This window comes from Bubalus kerabau, chromosome 15 (assembly GCF_029407905.1).
Source record: "Bubalus kerabau isolate K-KA32 ecotype Philippines breed swamp buffalo chromosome 15, PCC_UOA_SB_1v2, whole genome shotgun sequence".
Taxonomy (NCBI): domain Eukaryota; kingdom Metazoa; phylum Chordata; class Mammalia; order Artiodactyla; family Bovidae; genus Bubalus; species Bubalus kerabau.
Genome location: NC_073638.1, coordinates 33,434,501 through 33,458,847, shown reverse-complemented (window position 1 = coordinate 33,458,847; position 24,347 = coordinate 33,434,501). Strand labels below are relative to the sequence as shown.

Here is a 24,347-nt window from a genome sequence, read left to right as displayed (position 1 = left end):
ACCTAGAGGTATGGGATGTGGTGGGAGGTGGGAGGGAGGTTCAAGGGGGAGGGGACTTTTGTATACCTATGGCTGATTCATGTTGATGTACAGCAGAAACCAACACAATATTGTAAAGCAATTATCCTTCAATTAAAAAAACAAACAAACAGTAGTAAGATAACTGTGCCAGATTCTAGACCCACATATGTTATGTATAATAATGTGTTCAGGGGTTCCGAGGCTGGCATGGTCCCTGAGCTGGTCAGGAAAGCATTCGGCAAGGATGCTGGTCTTGAAGGAGGGGTAAGGAGAAGAGTGATGTGGATTTTCTTTCATCAGGGCAGTTAGGGCAGGGCCATCAAAATGAGATGGAAAGTTATCAGAGAAAAACGTGTATTCTGGTCAGGAGTTCATAGAGACAGGGCCACAGAGGGAGGTGGTAGAGACCACCTCTGGAGGCTTGAAGGCTCAGGCTCTGTGCTGTGAATGGTGAGCCATAGCGGTTTTCTGATCACTAGGGTAGAGGGTGCAAAGAGGTGTTTTGATAGTCGGATACTGAAAAATCACAGCAAGAGGAGAAGTTGAAGTTACAATACTTTGTGCAGGACATGATGGGGGCCTGCATCAAGGAGGTGGCTGTGCTTGTGGACAAAAGAGAAGACTCAAAACTCTTTGGGAACCTATTGATTTTATATGTGTGTCTGTGTGAGTGTATACACACACATCTATGTGTGTGTTTTGGGCTGTGTGATGCTTTGGGCAAGTTGATTTTGTGGGAAAAGGCGCTGTTCAGTTTTTACCCATGTTGAGTTTGAGGAACTGGCAGAATATTCAGCCAGAGATATGTGGGAAATGGAATGAAACAGGAGTTCTTGCTCGGGAGAATGTTCTGGAAATGCAGGTATGTAACTCTTGTGTTTGATGGCAACAGAAATACTCTTGGGAAGGGGGAAACTCTTTAAGGATTAAGGCAATAACCAGGGATGGAGAAGTAGAATCAAATCTACATAGAAGAAGTCAGAGGAGGAGGGGACGTGAGCTAATGGACACAAGGAGGAGTGGCGAGCAAAGTAACAGGAGCAGACAGAGTAAGTCAGGGAAGCCAGGGAGATGACTAGGTCAAGGAACAGGTCAAGGGGTAAGGGCATGATTAACCAATAAAAAGGTCAAAAATAATGAGGACTGAAAAAGTCTACTGGATGTATTGATTAAGAGGTTAAAACATCAAGTGTCTGTTCTAAGTAAATAAGTGTTGGGGACACTTACCAGTGGCCAAGTGAGAGACTTGAGTGGTTTGTTCTTCCTCTTCCTGGTCAATCTCTGACGTACTAGAATCTTCCATTACTGCAACCAAGATGAAAGTAAGACATGAGATATTCATATGACAGTGTATGTGCTATGTGGTGTATATGCACATATTCATCCCAAAGCACCTTTGGAAACCAAACTGAATGATCCTCATTCAAAACAATATCACTTTTGAACTACTGACTTCTTCCAAAAATTGTTGCAAATGGTCAGGTTCACTTTTTTTTTTTTTAAAGAGTCACTCAGTTGTGTCCCGTGCTTTGCAACCCCATGGACTGTAGCCTGCCATGCTCCTCTGTCCATGAGATTTTCCAGGTAAGAATACTGGAATGGATAGCCATTTCCTTCTCTGGGGGATCTTCCTGACCCAGGGATGGAACCCGGGTCTCCTGCATTGCAGGCAGATTCTTTACCATCTAAGCCATGAGGGAAGCCCTTTTTTTTTTTTTTTTTTTGCGAGGTGAATGTTTAATGAACACTTCCTCTGTGCCAGACCTTAAACTGACCATTTGGTATATATTACTTCTCACTATAGCTCCGAGTAAACAGGTTTCAAGAAGTTAATTGTCTCAGTTCTATAGCAGATAAGTGGCAGAGCCAATATCAAAACTCAGAATCCCAAATTTAAAACATTGTATTTCCTCTGTGAACCAGGTCTATTAGTTGAAACCATTTTAGGATGCTTCAGGACTGAATATTGAAGAATGGTACCTTAAGCCTGATGAATAGAAATCCTACAACCTGAAATGCACAAAGCAGTGATTTTTATGTTGAAAACTGGCTCAGTTGCCATTCAGCCCAATGCTTGCTTCCTCCTTAGAAATAGGGTGTGCTATGATGATTTTGCGAGGTAAGAGAAATTATAAAAATAAGAGATCCTTTTTTCCGATTTTGTTTCTTTTCCCTGTTTTTTTCCCTCCTCTGCATTCTTGGTTTGTAGCCCATTGCTCAGCGCCACCATGTGGGCCCTGAGGGGAATTAAATCACCCCTTCTATTGAAAATGGGTATTATTAACAGTAATAAAATCGTAGAAATTGAAAGCTGAAAGGAATTTTAGAAACCATATTTCTTAAATCTTCTATATGAAAAAGCATAGGAGAAAATTGAGTTATTCAGTAGTGGTGTAAGCCAATTTAAAGACAAATAGATTCTAAACATGTTTAAAAATATTGGATTATTTAACCAAGGGATGTGGCTGTTCCACTTGATAATATTTTCAATTTCCATCGCCCTGCAGAAAAAGTATATATGTATGTATGGTACATATGTATTTATCAGTGCTTAAAGAACTTAAACATTTACTTTTAAGTATTGGGGAGGGAGGAGGGTTCAGGATGGGGAACACATGTATACCTGTGGCAGATTCATTTTGATATATGGCAAAACCAATACAATATTGTAAAGTTAAATAAAATAAAATAAACATTTTAAAAATGTGATCTGATACTCAGAACTATGGACATGATAGTGATATGAAAGCACTTCTCCCACCACACAATTTTAGAGAGACTCTATTTGAAACAGAAAGAGGATATGTGGGGATTTATGCCTTTCTGAATGAAGCTTACTGTCTTGTTCAAAGCACCATGACAACTGCCTGCACACATTCATTCATCCATTCATTCATACTGCATTTTGTGAGTACCTGCTATTGGCAGATATCAAGGTAGGTAAAATACAAAGATAAGTTAAATATGTGATCATTGCCCAGAGTTAATCATCTAGTGATTCACTGTCTAACCAAGCTGGGGTTATAATCCAGGTTTTCTAAATTCTCCTTCATTTATAGTTCAATCCTGTCATCAAAAACTGAGTTCTTAAATATGTTTTAGCACTCAGAATGTTCCATTTCTATACTTTGGAGGTGTGTACAGTAAGGTTGAAAAGTACACATTTTTGCTTCTGTGTGTGTGGTTTTTTTTTTTTTTTAATAAACCTCACTAATGAAAGAAAAGGAAATTAAAAAAATAAAATGCATATGGTAAGTTAAAGAAAGAAAACAGGAGTTTCCCTGGTGGCTCAGTGGTTAAGAATCCACTTGCCAGTGCAGGGGACACGGATTCGATCCCTGATCCAGGAAGATCCCACATGCCATGGAGCAACTAAGTCTGTGCAGCACAGCTACTGAGCCCAGGCTCTAGAGCCCGGGAACTGCACCTGCTGAGCCCACATGCCCAACTACTGAAGCTCCAGGTGCCCTAGAGCCTGTGCTCTGCAGCAAGAGAAGCCACCACAGTGAGAAGCCCGTGCCCTGCTACTAGAGAGTAGCCCCCACTAACCGCAACTAGAGAAAGCCTGTGTGCAGCAACTAAGACCCAGCACAACCAAAATAAATAAGTAAAATTATAAAAGCAAAACAAAACTATCTGAGTTCTTGACAACCAAGTAACTCATGAGCCTTCAAGGGTGATTTTGTTATTCAATGACAACAGCAAAACTGAAGATCCTGCATTTTGCACTTTGCTGTTATCAAGTCTTTATTTTGTGTTTGGTCTGTTCTAGATGGAAGAACAAAGAAATGAGTCTCCTATAAATGAATTCAACCTTGCCTTTTACCACAGAGGAATTCAGATGTCACAGTTGTATGTGCATGCATGTGTGTGTGAGAGAGAGAGAAAGAGAACTTACAAGGTGTTAGTTACTCAGAAGCCCCTCCCACTAACTGAACTCTCTGAATATGGTGCTTCTCCTGGTCACCATAAAGCTGGAGCCAGTTGGAAGGAGCCTTCTATGGTCTTATTACAAATTAAAAGAAAAAAACGTTCTTGAAATTTAGAATGGGAAAAGTGACCTTCCCAGAGAATCATGATTTTTTTTTTAAGTTTTAATGTTTTTGATACTTACCAGTGCTATTGGGCTGCTGAGGGTCTTGAGAGGATAGAGAGCTTGTCTCCAGGGCAGCTGACGTTGTCTCTTGATCAGTAACTAGGAAAGGGGAAAAACAGAATTCCGCAACTACAGAGAGCAATTTTACCAACATTGTGCTCAGTATAGCAGATTGGAGAATATGCTTGGCTGCTACCTGCTTGTGGAGGTTCTGCAGAAACCTCAGAATTAGGTGTTCTGCAGCCCTTGTGCTGGTGTTTGGATCTACATCCTGCTGATTGTCCATCTGCTGAACTGCCTGGCTTAGAAGTGTAGCAGGCTGGACCCCCATGGAGCAGTGCACTGGGCAGTGGTGGGCAGACTGTTCACCTCTATCTGTATCTCCCTATTAATACTTATCAATCTGTCTATCTACTTAATCACATATCTACCTGCCTATTTATTAGGTGGCTTTGGAGTCAGTGTCAGGATGGGCTGAATTCTAATGCTGATCCAATTCCTGCCGCTGATTAAGTTTGGACCAGGTCCCTAATCTCTCATATGCAAGGCTTTCCCTTACCTGTAAAATGGAGATACTAATACATTCACCTCTTGGAGTTTTTTGGTGAGAATAAATGATTTCATTTGTATGGCATGTGTAGCCCAAAACCTGACTATTCATTAAGAGGCTTACTAAATGCTATTGTAGACTATAAAATCAATGCTTAGGAATGTATCTAGAAGTTCAACTTAGCATAGGTTTGATCAGTCAACGAACAGACCTGCAACCAGGGAGCTTATAAAAACAATGCCTGTTAATTTACAAATATTGATACTGATCTGTAATATCTTTATGGAATCTGTGAGTGCTTTTCAGTCTTTCGTTTAATCAAAGGATTTTTCTGTGGCTTTGTAAATTATTTTCTTAGTCAAACACTAAAAATTTAGAACTATAAAAATGCTTGAATCACATGCCAAGGGCTCTGAGAAAGGAACCACTAAGGAGACACTGGAGAAATAGTAAAACAGATCATAAGGCTAAAATGAGCTCTGTGGCCACAAAGAGACCAGAGAAAATTGAAGAGAGGAGAAGTTGCCTGCAGTGAAAAGCTCTAAGACAAGTCAAATAGAAGAGCTGGAAGCAGATTACAAGATAAGGATAATGTGCAACTACTGGGGACACAGAGAATAAAATTTATCAATAATGATTAAGATCTAGAATAATGTATACTATATGAGTTCATATAATTACATAATTATGTACAAAACAGGTTATATATATATATATTACATATACTATATTCTATACACATTGTATATATTGTGTGTATATGCCATAGTGTATATATACAATTGTGCACGTATATATTCAATAGTCTGTGTATGTGTGTATATACATACATATACACACACACACACACACACACACACACACACACACACACACACACATTGTGTATGTATAGAACTATGGCCATCCAAGAGGAGAAACTGTGATTTCTCCTTCAGCAGTAATTTTGGTAGATGGTTTGAACAATTGCTGGAAACTATATATTTATTGATATTGTTGGTTCTTTTATTTAAAATCTGAACATCTTTCAGAGCCATTTAGGTAAAAAAAAAAAAAAAAAAAAAAAGCCTCATTTACTCTTTGGTGACCTTCCCGCCTCCCCATGTGCCCTAGGCTCCCTTCCATGGCTGGGGGTGGCTGGGGGTGGAGGGTGAGGAGGGGGATGAATGACAGAGAGGAAAGAATATTTACGTCAGATTACAGGTTCGCCCAGTCTGGGGGCCGTGATTCTTCTAAACCCAGCTTCCTCAAGACCTACTTTTGGTTTGATGAGAAAGTGACTGGCGGAGAACACAGGGTAGTGAGTGGGGAGTTGTTAACCTCAGCGCCAGCCCCCACAGAGCAGCAGGACAGTTTTCTCACAGTGAGGTTCCTGTTCACAAGCACCTTTCCTCATCAGTTATTTCATTCGATACAGAGCTTTTTCAACAAACTCATGGTCATCCAGCAGCTTCCTCTTTCCCTAGGGTGAGGGAATGCTTATCCTTCAGGAACCTCTTTCACACCGAGAGTGCTCACTCGGTCCTACTCTTTGCGACCCCATGGACGAGCCTGCCAGGCTCTTCTGTCCACGGGATTCTTCAGACAAGAGCACTGGAGTGGGTTGCCATACCCTTTTCCAGGGTCACACTGAGAAGTACCTTATAAAGTAATGAAGGCTGGAGTCCTGTGAATGATAGATGTGTGATGCCTGCTACTTCTCAGAGGCTGCTTCTTGGCTCAAAACGTTTTATATAGTTTTTAAATTAATTCTTAAACCTTTGGTGATGGGATCAGGGAACAGAGATTCTGAAAATAGAGGCAACTCCTCTTCACATTTAATGTTTGATTTCTTTTCATTTTTATTATTCTTAATTTTTGGTGTTCTGCTCAAAATATTTTTTTAAGATTTTTTTTGATGTGGATCATTTTTTAAAGTCTTTATTTAATTTGTTACAATACTGCTTGTTTTATGTTTGGATTTTCTGACTGTGAGGCGTGTGGGATCTTATCTCCCCAACCAGGGATTGAACCTGCACACCCTGCATCGGAAGACAAACTCTTAACCAATGGGCCACCAGGGAAGCCCCTGCTCAGAATATTAACATGGGTAGACTATGCTCTCTAAAACAGTTATAACAAAACAAATCTAAAGCATAGTCATGACTTAATGTGGGTACATGATTGTTAACATACAATGATATTGACAAGTTTAGATTTATTTCAGTTAGTTTTATCCCCTTAGGGGTTAAGTACAGGGATGTAGTAAGCTTCACATGGTCTCTCCAAAAACATGACTGCAATAAAACTATTTTAGGTCAAGTTATGCCAGCTGTCATGATCAAAAAACAAGCATGACTCTGCTTGCATACGGCACTCTGTTAGGCTTTCTACACAACTGGGATTCTTCTCAGTGTTGGAACAGTAACTCTGTCGCCCAGCTGGAGAAATTTCAATCATGAAAGAAATTTGTTTTTTAAAAAAGCTTTGTTGACAGTGAGCTCACTCTGAAGGACTTTTCCTACTCCATTTCATCTTGTTTGATAGTGTGAATTAAGGTAAATTTAAGATAATCAAAGACAGCCATTGGTGGTTCTTACCCAAATCTTCAAACCGAAAAGGTGCTACCAGTTTTCTTCCTTGCAAGCCTCTGTGTCGGATAATGCAACTTGCTGTTGAGTTTTTGCCATATGCGTGGACTGTCAGGGTGCTGGTGCTATTGCACTTCTTCCCATCAGTTTCATATTCATGGTGGGTTTCACCTGTGAAGCAATTGAAAGTGGTGTGTGAGGTCGTGACAGTTGAATGCTCTTGGGTGGCATGGTTCTCTGAGAAACCAATGGCCTTGACATCTTGGCAAACCTGTTAGACTTCTAACCTCACTCTAATTTCCCTCAGCCACCTGGGATGTGCTTGGCCCCATTCCCAAAGAGAAGCAGATGAGCAAGAGTGGATAATTTCCTATAAACCCTGCACTATTGGAAAAAAAAAATCCAAAGCTTATCATGGTTACACAAGACAGCCTAATGTTGTGGAGCACAAAGAGCCAAGACCTTGCTCAGGTTGAATGAATAAGGCAGATTAAAGAAAGGTCTAGAATTGGCAGTGGACTGAACCTATATTTACATAAATTGAATGAAATGTAGGTTGAAATGTAAACAAACTGGAATCAGTTCCCAAGCATGACAGTTGGTTTTCCTGCTTCAGTTAAAAGGCTCAAAGCTTAGGTTATTGTTGTTGTTGCTGTTATCAAAATAGTTTTATCTGCCATAGGGAGTATGACATGATACTCCATTGTTCAAGCAAGATCTTATCTGTTCCAATTGCATATATTATGTTAAATATATATTTTTAGAAATGTATTTATTTGGCTGTGCCAGGTCTTGGTTCTGGCATGTGGGATCTTTAGTTGAGTCATGCAGGATGTTTAGTTGCAGTGTGTGGGATCTAGTTCTCTGATTAGGGATTGAACCCTGGACCCCCTGCATTAGGAGCATGGAGTCTTAGCCACTGAACCACCAGGGAAGTCCTAAACATATTTTCAATTCTGTGTCTGATACAAAGTTTATGCTCAGAGGTACAGGTAATAGCTATATTATGTCTTTTATGAAATGTTTTTGTTGCTGTTGAGTCACTGAGTCGTGTCTGACTCTGCAGCCCCGTGGACTGCAGCATGCCAGTCCTCCCTGTCTCTCAGTATCTTCCAGAGTTTGCCCACATTCATGTCCATTGAATCAGTGATGCTATCCAGCCATCTTATCCTCTCCCACCCTTCATAAAATGAAATTTTACAAAGCCTTTGTTGTTTTTGTTCAGTCACTCAGTTGTGTCTGACTCTGTGACCCCATGGACTGCAGCACGCCAGGCTTCCCTGTCCTTCACTATCTCCCAGAGTTTGCTCAAACTCATGTCCATTGAGTCTATGAAACCATAATATTTAATACATGTACCATTTTCGGTTTCTACCTTGTTTTAAACAAAAGCATGTAACCATGTTATTTGTGTTGAGGCTTTCAAGAATAAGGCATTGTATCGATTGGTTAATAGGGATAATTTGTCTGGAAAAGGATGGATGAGATATTGAGTGCGGTTTTCTGGCACTTTCTGCCACCAGAGGGTGCCAGAACACTTAAAAATTCCTTAAAAATATAAATAGGAAGGAAAACAAAGGAGAAGAGAGAATGGTTTCTTCACTTACCATAGAGCTCCATGCCATTCCCTAAGAGCCAGGTTATCCGTGGAGGGGGCTTGCTTCTCATGGTAGAGCATTTCAGTATGACGTGTTCTTCTCCATTGTGTGTCTTGATAACTGAAACTTGGAGGGTTGGCATGACAGGAGTTGCTAGAAGAAAATTGATTTTTCTCTGCTTAATCAGCTGGTCTACATATCTCAGCAAAGCACAGAGCCTAATAATCTGTAGGGATCGTTGTAGGGGGTGGTCTAAATAATGGCATATTTTTTCACTTGACCTTTCTCAGAATGTAAAGGGGCTTTTATGTACTTGTAAGGCTACTCTGGCTGTCATCAGAATATTTGTCACCCGGTGTGTGATTAGTCTCTGGAAATTCCCAAGTAAACTATGTTATAACAGTAATTCTTAAATTTTATAGATGAGTGTATTTGAGTGGTAGAACACGAGGTGAGGATAGAAGCTGGAATTCTGGCCCCATCTTTGTCACCAACTATTTGTAAGAACTTGGGTAAGTCCCACAACCTCTTGGTGTATCAGTTTCCTTGCCTGAAACGTGAAGGAGTTGGTTTATGGGTTGGCTGTTTGAGCTCTAAACTTTCATGAGTCTAGGACTCACCTCAGTATAAGTTACTTCTGTCCTCTCCTCCCATCAAAGAGGCATTTCTCTAAAGGGCCCATCAGCCCGATTTCTTTTTACTTCTGTCTAGGAAAGTTTTTTCAGATAGGCTTATATCTTCTTCTCTGTTCTACCTCACACTGTGGGGTACAGAATGGGACCCTTTAGCATCTATTTACTCATCCGTCTGCCATTAAGACATTATGAAGTCAGTTCCAGGTATGTACCAGATGCTGGCAATACAAATGTGGGAAAGATGAGGCCCCTCAAAGAGGAGCGTGGTGATAGAAGCAGCCCCCTAAACTGCTCACTGAACGATCTCGTGTCAGATGCAATGACAGGTAGGCAGGGGGTGTTGTGAGAAGTGTTATGAGAGCCCCAGTAGAGCACAGACTTGGCCTGACCCAGAGTGATGTTGAGGATGACCAGCAACATGAGGGAAAGGTGACCCCAAAGTTGAGTCTCACTGCTTCTCAGAACCCCTAGGGAGCCACTCCTTCCCAGAGACTGTCACTGTGCCTTTACTTTATGGCAGGTACCACACTCAACTAATGCAAGAAGAGGAGTCTTAGGAATTCCTTGTGTGATATGTAGAATTATGGTATGTAGAGATCAATAAAAGGCAGTGTTTTAAATTGATCTGTTCTGCTACAAAAAGCAAAAAGTCAAGATAGTAAGACTTAACACTGAACACAAAGGACCCTCTGCAGAACTGAGCAAGTTCCAGCTGTCACTTCCTAGCCAAGCCTCCCAACCCCATCCCCCACCAGAAGAGAGGAACTTGTTTTGCAGAGGGTGTGAGCCGATTGTCCAGCAGAGTTACATCTGAATATATTCTATCCTAGGATATGCTGTCAGAAGTTTCCGCTAGATGTATGTGTGTGTTTTGCCTTCCTGAACAACTGTGCAAACTCCTTGTGGGCAGAGATCGTGCCTAATTCATCTTTGATTCCTTGCAGCCCGGTACAGTGCCTGGCACAGAGTCACAGTTCAGCCAATACAAATTCTCTTTCCTTTTAGTTCCCTGCAGAGAAAATTTTGTTGATGGCAAGACGATTTTCACAAACTTGCATTTACTCTGGGACTTGCCACTCAAATTGCTCCTTTCTGTTTTCTCTCAGCGAAGATGGCAGAGGTGCCAGGAAATAAATGCCTTGCTGCAGGCAACATTTTTTAATTATAATATTGAGTTTTAAAATGATATATCCCGTTCCTAAGTGTATCGCTCCCGGGCTGGGTTTACTGGCTTTCAGGCACCTACCTAACACGATCACTTTCACTTCCTTTGTTCTCACGGACTTGCCATAGTGCAGACACTTGTACACGCCTTCATCATGCTGTGTTACATTCAGCACGCTGATGGAGAGCTGATCGGAGGAGTGATGAAGAAGCTGGTATTTGGAACTTTTTAAAGCTGCACAAGAGGGAACAAGAGCTGTTATAAGGAGAGGTATCAGATGAATGCAGACTCTCATTGGATGGATTTTTCACAGGAATAGCTTTTGATTATTACACTTTAAGGGGATGGATGTCGCATCTTTAACTGAGCTGCCTTCCAAATTCTAGTGTTACCAGCTGGAGACCTCTCAATAGTTCGAAGCTGGTTTAGGAAATAAAGTATTTTAATACTAGGATCTGTGAAATAAGCAGTTTGTTTTATTTATGCTGGTAGGAAGTTATGAACTCTGGGCTGGCAAAGGGTTCAGGTGGTAGGAGGATCTTAAATAATTTTTTTTTTTACATTATGTAAATGCCCCAGTGTAATTTGTCTTAGAAATCCAATTCTCTGTCTTGTGTGATACAATTATACTCCAATTAAATTTTAAAAAACTATTGGAAAGCTATCCATAATTATCACTATTTAAATTTTATAGTCACATGAATAAGATTGGAACAAAAATAGTTGTCAAATTGATTTGATTACAAACCTGTAAAATCTACTGTTCTTACAATTTCATATGACAATGAATAACCAAGATATGTTTAGAAGAAAAGTTCATTATTATTTGAAGTTTCCCAAAGAGTATGTAGTACTTTCAAATGTTTAGGGAATGGCAAAAATAAAAAAAGCAACAATAAAACAAACAAACAAAAAACCCCACAAGAACATAAAATCTCCCACAGTTCCAGAAAGTTCTAGCCAACAGCAAGTATTCTTTTTGATTCTGTCTTGATCTGGGATTTCCATTTCAAGTCAAAGGTCCCTTAGCGAATCAGAGGCTCCTGAAATGAGTGGTTTTCTTTGTTTCTTTTTTTCTAATGTTAAGATTTATAATGTGAACAAGCCTAAAATAGTTAAACCTCAATTGGCTGACCAAGGAAGGTTGTTTCTCATCTGAAATCATGGTTATGGTGTCCTGGGACACTGATGTTACCTGAGCTGGAATCCAGGTGTTCTCAGCCTCATCTCTACTGACATTTGAGTCCATAATTCTCTCTTGGGTGAGAGTACGGGGGGCTACACTCTGCATTATGCATGTTTAGCAGCATCTCTGGCCTCTCTCACTAGAGTCCAGATCCCCATGCCTTTCCTCAGTTATAACAACCAAAACTATCACATTGCCAAATATCCCGTGGAGGGCAAAAAAATACCCTTGAGGGAGAACCATCACACTATATCAGGGCATTTGAGAATGTCCATCTTCCAGTATTATTGTTGTTGTTTAGTTGCTCCGTCGTGTCTGACTCTTTGTGACCGCATGGACTATAGCCTGCCAGGCTCCTCTGTCTGTAGAATTTCCCAGGCAAGAATACTGGAGTGGGTTGCTATAGCTTTCTCCAGGGGATCTTCCCAACCCAGGGATTGAACCTGCATCTCCTGCATTGGCAGATGAATCCTTTACCACTGAGCTGCCAGGGAAGCCCAGTTTAACCAAAACAAAGCAACAGAAGGCATTATTTAACAGAATTCTCTCTCCTTAAAGGTTTCCTCTTAGAACTTTTATCGATTAATATGTACTTATTCTATTGGAATCTAGTTGGTTTAGCTTAAAATAATATATTTAGTTATTTTACAGTGAACCTATCAATATTTAATCATATTTTCTAAAGCACATCAAGTTTTTCTAGAGGGTCTGCTTTTACAAAGCAGAATGAAATTTGCTGTGTTGGATACTTTTCCAAGCATTTGGTAATTAGAAGTATTAAATGGAGATATAAAATGGTCTCATTATCAGGACATCCCTGGTGGTCCAGTGGTTAAGATTTTGCCCTCCAATGCAGTGGATACCATATTCGATCCCTGGTCAGGGAGCTAAAATCCCATATGCCTTGGTGTCAAAAATCCAAATCATAAAAACGGAAGCAATATTGTAACAAATTCAATAAAGACTTTAATAAGGGCCCACATTTAAAAAAAAAAAACTTAAAAAAAAAATCCAGAGTTTAAAAAAATAGTCTCATTATAAAGGAAAGCTTTCATGAAATACTTCCCAAAGAGATGAACTAAATAGATTTTTAAAAATCCCTTCCCACAAGGGAAAAAAAAAAAACCTGTGACCACGTGAGGTGACAGATATTAACTAAACTTATTGTGGTATTATTTTCCAATATATGAAAGTAAGTGAAATCGTTCAGTCGTGTCTGACTCTTTGAGACCCCATGGACTGTAGCCTACCAGGCTCCTCCATCCATGGGATTTTCTAGGCAAGAGTACTGGAGTGGGGTGCCATTTCCTTCTCCAGGGGATCTTCCCAACTCAGAAATCGAACCCTGGTCTCCCGCATTGCAGGCAGATGCTTTAACCTCTGAGCTGCCAGGGAAGCCGGTAGCTTTCCGATATATACATATATCAAAAGATTATATGGTACACATTAAACCAATACAATGTTATATGTCAATTATATCATAATAAAATTGGAGGAAAAAAGAGTTCCCTCCCATCTTAGGCATCTAGGACTCAGTGTGTGTTTGTGAGAGAGGAAGGCTACTGTCCTTTTCAGAGTAAAATGTGCCCAATTCCTATTGCTCGGTGATCCTGAGTTTTTGTTAAGACCGTTGGGAGAAGGGGAGCCGTTTTGGGGTGGGCTTTGATGTGCGACTCTGGGTTGCTCAGGTGGAAAGCAGAGCCCCTGGCTGGAGAAATGGGGTGACGTGTTGGCTGACGAGGACCACGGGCCCCACCTGTCTGTCTGCTGCCGTCTGTCCTTGGGCTGTCGGTGGTTTCATGGCTGCTGAGAGTCAAAAAGTGACCTGGGGGTGAGGTGGGATGGTGGAAACGGGCTTTGTCATTTGAGCCCCCTTTACCAACCATGCTGGTGGGGTTTCCATTTCAGACTTCCTGCCAGAAAAAAAGCAGCTGTGTGTAAAACACAGGCTTCTGGGTGCGATTTACATGTCACAGTAGGTGGGGCCAAGCCCACCATTGGGGTGACTCATGCTGACTTTCTGGCCCACCAGCCTGTCTGTCTGGAAAATCCGTCAGGGTGAGGTCTGGCGGTGGTTTCTTTCTTCTTCACTTACCAGGTTGTTCATTGAAGAAAATGGTGAAGCCCGAGGGGGCCAGCCACTGCAGAGAGGTGGTCTCCTGAGAAACGGTACAGTTTAAAGTGAGCGTCTGGCCTTCCTCTATGGGGACAGTTTCCATGTGGTTGGTCTGAAAGGCCTCTGTGGAGGAAGAGAATTGGGGACCGTCAGACTGGCATGGGCCACACTACACCTGAATTGAGACAGGGGCTTAGACTTGAGGCAACCTTGTTCATCGTTTGATCATTTGTATACATTTGTTAGAGAAACAGAACCCAAAGTCAACACCAAAAACTGCAAGGAGAGGAGGGAAGCAGTTTGCTAGAGCAATCAAGATGTCTCTTGAAGGAGCATGAGTGAAGGGGTGGGTTTTGATGAAAGGAAAGCTGAACAGCGTCTGTGAGGCACTTGCCTTGCCATATGCTGGAAACTGTATCTTCCATGTTACTGATATTAAACTCAGCTTTCAAACTAACACTCTAAAGCACCAGTTCCCAACCTTTTTGGCACCAAGGGCTGGTTTCGTGGAAGATAACTCTTCCATGGAGGAGGGGGCAATGGTTTCGGGATGATTCAAGGGCATTACAGTATTGCGCACTCCATTATTATTACAGCAGCTCCCCCTCAGATCATCAGGCATTAGATCCCAGGGGTTGTGTGGCCCTGCTCTAAAGGAAGAGTGGTTTTGCTCACTTGATGATGAGGGAGTACAGGTTCAAGGTCACAGAGGTCCTCAAGACGGCATCGGTGCCCAGGTCTGTGGGTGTTTAAGCCAATGCTTATAAAACTGGGTCGGACTACCTAAGTGATGAGAGCCCAGAAAATTCAGCTTTTCTGGCCTCTGTTTATAAAAAGGCTGACTCGTGTCTTCAAGTACAGTTGGTGGGGGGTGGGTCTCAGATTCTAAGAAAGAATGTTATGTCCTCTGGGGCTCTTGTGAATTACAGAGCTGCTCTTCCTGGGGAGTGGGTAAGCCCCTGGGGTGGAAGAGCTTCTCCACCAGAGGGTGGATGTTCTTGGATCTCTTCTGATCTAATATTCCACAGCAGCGCTTTCCCTGGGCACATGTAAGAGTCTGTAATTTCCCCAAATCATAACCCCCAGAGAATGAGAAACAATAGTTCTAAGCAGCTGCAAAGTTATCCTCCCAAAGAAGAAAATGATAGAAGAATAAATTGGCTTTACTGCTGATTTGGCACATTTATTGCCATTTGTTATTTTTTCAACTTTAAAATTAAAGAATTCTTTTTCCTGAGGATGAAAAAATTCTTAATGAAAGTACAAAACATGTCTATAAACAGAGGAATACCATAGGGTTATAAAATATGAATAGCAAATGCAATGAATTTTATTGTATCATCTTAGCTGTTAAAAAAAAAGGAAAAAGAAATGACTTTATTTCCTTGTGATAAATTTCAAGTATTAGGAAAAGCACATTGAAGAGCTCTGGGAATTAACTGTTACAGACTTTTTAGTTCGTTCCATTTTGAAGTCATTAATTTCAACCTAGCCTCCAGCAATAATCACCCAAAATTATTGTATTCTTATTGACTTTCATGGGAAAAGAGTTAGCTTGAGTCCTGATGGAAAAATACTCATATCATCAGCCAATACTATAATGAACAACAAGGATTCAATAAAAAGAGATTGTTTTAAAAAAAAACCATTGAGGCATAGGCCAGAATTCTGCTTAGGCAGGTCATTTGGAAATATTCTCATCTATAAAATCAACCCATGATTGGGTAATAAGGATAATAGTAGAAATGCATTGAAATGACAATGGAATTTCTTCTAAGGGTAAGCAACTCTTGAGCCAAGAATCTGAATCTAGACCAACCTGTTCTGTATCATTCCATTATATGATTCTTGCTTTATCTCTAGCCCTTGTGCATGATCTTGCTTCCCACAGATTGAAGCTGCGAGAGGGCAGTGACTGTGCTTTATATTTATCTACAATTCTTTCTTAACAAACTATCACAGTGCAAGCTTGGCAAGTAATGGTCTAATGCCGGCTTTCATGATGACACTGTAATACAGGCAATGGATAGCTATCTTTGCTCTCCTGTTGTTCATAAGAATATTGACAGAGAGGAGGACAGTTACTACATAAATATATGATAGAATAAAAACTAATGTTAAGCAACATCCCCTGATTTCATCCTTCGGGCAAGAAGTTAACACTCAGAGGCTTTGCCAATGTTTTTACCTTTGATAAAATGATTGTCTTAGACAGGAAGCCCACACTGGGGGAGAAGGGAGAGGTGAGATTTATGTGCACTCTGTTTATGGATAAATGTCTCCCATTTTAAAGGTGTATATATCATTGTTTTTTTCTTGGGAATGCATGCTTATGAATTAAATCATGTCATTTAATCCTTACAGTGTCTTAAAAATTGTATGAAAATGTAGTATGGTGTTTTAGCATATGGCAAAGAATTCTATCTCCCAAGATGAGTGTTTGCTCTTGCTGTTGAGATGTCAGGGTCAGGCTGCTGACCACAGAAGAGGTACCGAGTTCCAGATGGAAAGGACTGCATCTGAGGCTTAGAACACCAGTCATTTCCTCTGCTCTTGGCTCCTAGCTTTGCATTTGGCTTCCTAAGCCTGTTTCTCTTGCAATGTTGTCATGTAGACCCCATGTTTGATTCAGAGACAGGAAATCATTGTAGAAAGGAAGACTAGCTCAGTGAGAAGCCACTGCACCACACTGCTTCAGCTGTGGTACTTAAAAATATTGGCTAACGTGTCTAAGTCATGTCAAAGAGTAGAAGAGAAGGACAGTGGTACCTAAGTTTTGATGCCACATCTTCTAAGAAAAGAGTTCCCCATGATGCTCTTGCTGCTATTGAAAACTACAGTGGAATTTGTCTTTAAAATCTTTTTTTCACCCAAGTTTAGAGTCAAACTTTCACCTTCTTTGTCAAAGGGATTGGGTGTGGGGTATCTTCTTAGCTCACCACTTCCTCCCCTGCAGGCTCTAAAAACATTTATATTATATTCGTATTCACCTTAGCATTTCTAGCGTAGACAGCAAGTGCCTTGTGCCTACTTGTTAGTTCTCTCTGTCAGTCTTCAGAGTTCTCTGATGTGACTCCCAAATGCTGGACATCCTGAGCTTGGCAATGAATCACTGTGATGTCTCTCCTAGGAGGTCACCACTTACTACTGGTAGGTCGTGTTTATTGAGTGGATTATTGACTTCTGGGCTTGGTCATTATCTTCGTGACTGGGTTCATCCATCCATGTACCGCCATGTGTCATGAGGTCACTAGTTAAGTCTAAGGCTATAGATTGTGTCTGTGTGGTTGGTTTATATGTAGAAAGGGAACGTATGACCTTCACCATCATCTCCACCCCCCATCCCGTGAGCCAATTTTCCTAGGAGTGGAATAGCGTCACACCAAAGCACACGTGACTGACTCTGAAGCTGAAGGGCAAGCAGCAGTCATAACCACCTACCAGAGCACCTGTAGATGAAATCTGCACAGTTCCTAAGAGTCCTTGGTTTTTCTCAAGGTTTGGGGAGTTGCAGTGTATCCACCCTACTATAGGTCGTCATGGCAGATTGAAGAAAGGCAAAGATTCTTTCTCTTAGTAGCCCAATTATTGAATTGCAACAGATACCACCTGCTCCATTCCAGCATTTCTTTGTGGTCATCACTTTCATCCCAAGCCACTGCATGCCAGGTATCTGAGAGGCACCCCAGCCTCTTCCCTCTCCAAAACATCTCTTGAATCAATTCATTCCTCTTTTTCTTTTTCCCTACTATCACTGCCTCCATTGTTTTTCTCCTGGACCATTGCAGTAACCTCCTTCTAGCCTCTGCTCCCTCTAACTTACCATTTTTCATCTGCTTCAGCATTACAATGAAAGGAAATTCCCTTGTGGTCCAGTGGTTAGGACTCTGCACACCCACTACCAAGGGCCCAAGCTCCATCTCTGGTCAGGGAACTAAGATCCCACATCCCACAAGCCATGGGATTTTGCAGTTCGGCCAAAAATTAAAAATAAGAACTCAGATTCTTAAAAAAAAATTACATATAAAATATACAAATTCAATCGATCCCTTCATTAGAATATTTGCTGTGGCTCCCACTGCTTATATGAATCAGGCCAGTATTTCAGATAATTGGACCCTCTATCTTCTCCAGTTTTATTTGCTGATACTCCCTTTCAGGTGCCCCATGTAAATGGCCACCTGCAAACTCCAGAAGATCTTCTTGGATTCAAGAAGATCCTTTCCCTTTGTCCATGCTGTTCTCAGCCTTGAATGCCTTTCTTAGCTCCTTCAAAGCTTAAGTCAAATTACACCACTTTTGTCAAACCTGCCCAACTCAACTGGCCCTTCGCTTCTCTCTCCCCTTCAGTGACCTCCTCTCTCCTCCAGATCCCCGAAGGCTTTAAATAGACTTCTCCTACAGCACTTCACACATCACTTTTTCAGTTACGAGTATGTCTCTTGTGGATAGATTACAAACTCCTCATACAAAAGTTGTTTGTATTCCCAGGGCTGAGCACAATCTCAGATTTTAAGTATTTGTTCAATCAATGGCTAAATATGAGTAAATGTGTATTCACTAATAAATATATTAATAGGATGCTCACTTTACATTAAATAATAAAGACTGGAGCTAAGTTAGAATCAGAGACACACAATGAGTTAAGTCTCAGATCAGAGCCTTATTTGTGTTCCCCTTTTGAGGTTAGCAGGCAAAACATGCTTGGATTCAGATCATTACAAAAAGGCATCATTGTTATTCTTTAGATAGACTCAATAGAGAAGATTATGTGTGAAAATGAATCAAATTTTGTCAAAATTGAATGATTTCCAGTATAGCTTTAAAGAATCTTGTCTCAACATGTCAGTAAATGGATGACTCTTTCCTGGTCAAAGGAAATATTGAGAGGACCTTACTCCATCTGCAGCTGGAGTGTCTCATGCATCCTACTCTCCATGAAATGACCAGAATAGAGGGTGCAAATTAGTGGGGTTTCATCATCCATAATATAGGAAAATGGGATGAATTTTGAAAAATTCTCCATTCTTACCGTGTTTGACCCAGCCTAGGGGCTGCCAGTAGGAATCCTGAAGAGAGGGCAGGTTCCAAGATTATAGGTCTTTTTTTTTTTTTTTTGGTCTATAAGTTTTTGGCACCCATAGAAGTTGTGCAGTAAAAGAAGGTGTCATGATCTTCCCATAATTCAGTTAGCTAAAAACAGCTGGCAATTTATGTTGCCCAAACTGATGATTTCCTGCCTTTTTGCTGATAAGAAAGCAGCATGGTCAGCTCCTATTCTGTTTGGGACCCTGATGGGCATGAGTAAGATTAGGTTAGAGTGGGCTTCCCAGGTGGCTCAGTGGGTAAAGAATCCACCTGCAATGCAGGAGACACAGGCAGACACAGGTTCGATCCCCGGGTTGGGAAGATCTCCTGGAGGAGGGCATGGCAACCCATTTCAGTATTCTAGCCTGGAGAATCCCATAGACACAGGAGCCTGGTGGGCTACAGTCCCCAGGGTTGTAAAGAGTCAGACACACCTGAAGGGACTGAACACACAGCACACACACAGTGGGCAACTGGTTCTCAGATACGATTGACCCTAGATGCCCTCTGGATGGCCCCCTTTGGATGAGTTTTCAGTTGAGGATTTTTCAATAATGAATCTTCCATATTGTGCAAATCACTGGCTTTCAAACTTTTGAACCACATCAAGAAACATATTTTCTATCACAATCCAATTCATACACTCTCCCTGAAAACTTTCTTGAGATAGTACTTTTACTATGTGCTCTGCTGATATTTACATTGTTAGTTACTAGCAGGTTTTCTAACTTCTTGTAACCTCAGTTTTATCATATATAAATTAGGGATATGAATACCTCTCTCATTTTTTTTTTGCTAGGATAAATGAAATTAACACAAAGTACCCAGCATTGTACATGATGCAATAAATACATTTCTCCCCTTTCTTTATAAACAGTACTTGAGTAATTTATATTCTAAAAGACTTATCTTTGGTTTATTTTAGGGCACAATTATTGTAGTTTTTATTTAAAACATTATTTTTGTGAGGTATTTTTGAAAGAAAATGACTACTGAAAAAGTGAAGGTCAGTTAAAGGCTTTGCATTTTGGAATAATAGAAAGCATTCTAATTTTAGCCACTTACATGTACTTTTTATGAATGCATTAGCTCTTCTTCAAGCCACTTATTGAAGAAACTTATTTATTACCAAAATTGAATCTTTATTAAGTGCCTCAGGGTACAGGGACCAAAAAGGAGAGCACTAATTGAAGTGTATAAAGTAGGAAATTGGAATACTGTGTAAAATAGGAAATCTAGTTTTTTTTTTTAATTTAATTTTTATTTTGTATTAGAGCATAGTTGATTTACAATATTATGTTGTTTTCAGGTGTATAGCAGAATGATTCAGCTATACATATTTATCAAATTCTTTCCCCCTATAGGTTATTACAGAATATTGGGTAGAGTTCTCTGTGTTCTACATTGAGTCCTTGTTGATATTCTGTTTTATATAAAGTAGTGTGAATATGTTAATCCCAAACTCCTAATTCATTCATTCCCCTCCCTTTCCCCTTTGGTAGCTATAAGGAAATCTAGTTTTAAAAGGTACATTCTCAAAAAAAAAAAAATAAAATAAAATAAAAGGTACATTCTCCAGATGCAGTTCTATGGTGAAGGAAGATTTAAAAGGAGAGATGCTTCACTTGGAAGATAACTATAGATTAGGTATTTGGAAACAAGCAACCCTGTATATATGTGATTTTCTTTGCAATAAAATGATACAAGTTGCAATCAGAGATTCAGGGACAATACATCTTGCCCCCACTTCCGGGTAGGAATGATTTAACCTGTACTAAGAAGAACTATGTGTCTTTCTTTAATGTTCATAGTGCAACATTAGAAATAAGCATCCAAAATCACATTTGCAAATAATAAGGAAATGTAAAGTGACTCAAAAAATAAGCACAAGATTTTCACTGGAATCATGATTTCTGAACTAATTCAGGGTTGTCTAGCATTTTGCCATTTTCAAAGTACTTTTACAATTGAAATTTGATCCTTATAACAATAGGGTTTGGTAGATCAAACATCATTATCATTTTAATTTCAAGATGTAGAAACTGTTTCAGAGAAATTTTTTGGCTCAGGCTTATACAACAAGGAGGTTTTTTGTTGTTGTTGTTGTTTTAAGCTTTTATTTTGTATTGGAGTATAGCCAATTAGCAATGTTGTGATAGTTTCAGGTGGACAGCAAAGGGACTCAGCCATGCATATACATGTATCCATTTCCCCCAAACCCCTCTCCCATCCAGGCTGCCACATAAGTTTGAGCAGCGTTCCCTGTGCTGTACAGTAAGACCAAAGAATAAAAAGGTTTTAAAATGCCAAACTGATGCTCTTTCAACTGGTATAGCCTTAAAAGACAGTAGTACACTTGTTAGTTACACTTTGCCATAACCCAGATGCCACGGAGACACACACTACAATGACCCTTTCTGTAGACCCTTTAGCAATTGAACACGAGATTCAATTCATCCTGTAACATCCCTCCAATGTGTAATCGTAGTGGAATCTGAGAGATTTACGTGGAAAGTGAGAGATTTACCTGAGTTGCTTCTGCAGTCAGTCCTCTATGAGAGCAGTAGACTGACTGATAGATGTGCCCAAACATTAGGTCAACTGAGCATCAAAAAAACACGAGCTCTGAGTCCTTACCTTGTAAGGGGAACCACGCCAGCAAGCTGCAAACTCTCCACCACATGCTGTGCTCTGCCCTTGTCACACTTGTCGACTTCCTCTGGGTTCTGAAATAAATAGAGCAGAGTGGTTTCTCTTGAGAGAGGGAGGCAGTGGCTCTGTGACCTCATCTCACACCTCCTCCATTGGCTCTGGAAGCCCCCTTTTAGTTAGCTGCCCTCAAAATACCTCCAGGTGGAACATTTAGGGGACCACATGTGTCACCCCGATGGTGGAGACGGGGGAGTGATGTGTTGGTGGCACAGATCTTTCTACCGCACGTGGGTAGTCCTTATAAGTCAGTGAGTTGGAGGGCTTTTGGAGAGCGAGGAGGTGGGAGAGAAATGAAAAGGTTCCTGTGTAGTGATGTCAACTTCTTTTCACTTTTCTAGTGTATTAAACAATTTAAATCAGGCAAGTTTTGCTGAACCCTTGTGAATATGTTTCTAACTCTGGCAACAATTTCCTGTAGTTATCAGGGGGCAGAATTTACTAATTCATATATTTACTCATTTAAAAAAATCTATATATCCATTCACTGCCCCCCCCCCCACCTTTCCATCATTCATCCACCATCCATACCTAGCTATCTTGTTAAGTATTGCTCTAAGATATGAACAGATATGAAAGGTAAAGCCTTGTGTTTAAAGAGAATATGATCTAGTGGGGGTGATGATATGCAATTTTGGTATTTGAGTCTCATTAACCAGATGAATTGAGATAGACTTTATTTCATTTTTTCAGGGACACACAGCACAATACAAATAGACTTATGTTTAGAAAATAGGTTAGTCTGCAATGTTTAGAGAATTGTAAAGGAAATAATATTTACTGGTTCTAGTTGAAATTAATGTTAATATTCTTAAATGTATTGATAGTTTGGGTGGGGAACATTATATCCATCAAAAACGTCTTTCACATATTTCCCCTAATTTAACAGATAGAAAGAGAATAAAAATAAAGAAAATTGAGTTTGCTTGGAGTTTACTAGGATATAATGTCCTGTTTCTCAAATTGTTTGAGGATTTAAATGTCTTGGGCTGCCAGCTAAGAAATGCAGACTGGTAGGGTCCACTCCAGACTGATTAATGAGAATTTCACTGGAATGAGTAGCTGCTGGTACATTTAACAAGGTCTCCAGGTATCAGAAGGCAAGTGTGAGCAGCACTGATCGTGAGAGTTTTCTGGAATTGAAACCAAGAGATGTGGGAAGTAGCCCTGTCTCTGCCACTAGCTGGTGTGGCTAGGGCCATAGAAGGTTCTCCTTGTTGAATATATTGAAGTGTATGGACTTGCTTCTAGAAGTGGGGAATCAGTAGATTGCATTGTTGTTCAGTTGCTAAGTCATGTCCGACTCTTTGTGACCCCATGGACTGCAGCACACTAGGCTTCCCTGTCCCTCACTGTTGCCCAGAGTTTGCCCAAGTTCATGTCCATTGAGTCAGTGAGGCTATCCAACCATCTCATCCTCTGCCTCCCTCTTCTTCTTCTTTTGCCCTCCGTCTTTCCCAGCATCAGGGTCTTTTCCAATGAGTCGGCTCTTTGCATCAGGTGGCCTAAGTACTAGAGCTTCAGCATCAGTCCTTCCAATGAGTATTCAGGGTTGATTTCCTTTAGGATTGACCAGTTTGATCTCCTGGCTCTCCAAGGGACTCTCAAGAGTCTTCTCCAGCACCGCAGTTCGAAAGCAGCAGTTCTTTGGTGCTCAGGTTGCACTGTACCACTTTTCAAAATAGAGAATTGAAGGGTTTGGTTGAGGTGACACAGTCAGTGGCGGAACTGAGAGTTCAAACCAAGACTGTTGAGTATTTGGTCTGATTCCTGCCCCCTCTCCTGCATGAGATTCCCTCCAGGAACTTCACGCTTTTCCTGCTATGGCTCCCTGGCTCTCTAAGCATTTGATTTTCCCACTAATGTCTTGTCTCTGCTTTGGAGTGACACTTGATCTGCTCCCCATTAAGGAAGCCCAGGGGAAGTGCTATAAGGTATCTCAGGGCCTCCCTTCAAAGGTGTGAATTGCCTGTGGCTAGTTAGTTGTTTCTCATGCTTGTTTTCACCTAGAAGAATGCTCTTCCCTATAGAATTTTCTAACCTTCCTGTCAGAGCACAAGAGGAAAAGGCTTTATTTTTCCTCTTGACACAGTGGTGTCAGATGTGCTGTCACAAAACCAGAAGCAGGTCTGGACTTAGTTACTGCTTGATTTTTCAGATCTTGAGCTTGTCATTTAACTCGAATGTATTTAAGAGGCGGTTAAAAAAAAAAATCACTGACAAGAAACAAAAGTAAAAGTGTCATCATGGAAGTTCTCATCTTAAGCCGGTGGAAAAAAAGCTTTGACCTCTTCAGAACTAAATTCAGGACCTGGAGAAGGGTCACTTTGTGTCTCTCTTTTTAAATCAGGTTTTCTGTTGGTAAAATGTGGAGAAATGGGTAGAAATGACTTAATGAATACAAGACTCAGGTGACTGGAGAATAACCATAACCCAGGTCAAAAAATAGAACATTGCTAGGGCTTCCCAGGTGGCTCAGTGGTAAAGAATCTGCCTGCCAATGCAGGATACATGGGTTCAATCCCTGGGTCAGAAAAATCCCCTGGAGAAGGAAATGGCAACCCACTCCAGTATGGTTGCCTGGAGACTCCCACGGACAAAGGAGCCTGGCAG

At 40.7% G+C, this 24,347-nt stretch overlaps 1 protein-coding gene across 1 annotated transcript in view; it reads right to left on the bottom strand.

Moving 5' to 3' along the window:
• The window catches only part of CRTAM (cytotoxic and regulatory T cell molecule), a 60,694-nt gene that overhangs the window by 7,279 nt on the left and 29,068 nt on the right, over positions 1-24,347 (bottom strand). Inside the window, exons 2-9 of the mRNA XM_055548427.1 lie at positions 21,663-21,751; positions 13,917-14,060; positions 10,717-10,869; positions 8,845-8,988; positions 7,247-7,408; positions 4,136-4,216; positions 1,468-1,473; positions 1,249-1,326 (exon numbers count right to left, since the gene is read on the bottom strand). Coding sequence (XP_055404402.1) covers positions 1,249-1,326; positions 1,468-1,473; positions 4,136-4,216; positions 7,247-7,408; positions 8,845-8,988; positions 10,717-10,869; positions 13,917-14,060; positions 21,663-21,708 — 814 coding nt within the window. The 5' untranslated portion in view covers positions 21,709-21,751. The remainder of the gene's footprint in view (positions 1-1,248; positions 1,327-1,467; positions 1,474-4,135; positions 4,217-7,246; positions 7,409-8,844; positions 8,989-10,716; positions 10,870-13,916; positions 14,061-21,662; positions 21,752-24,347) is intronic.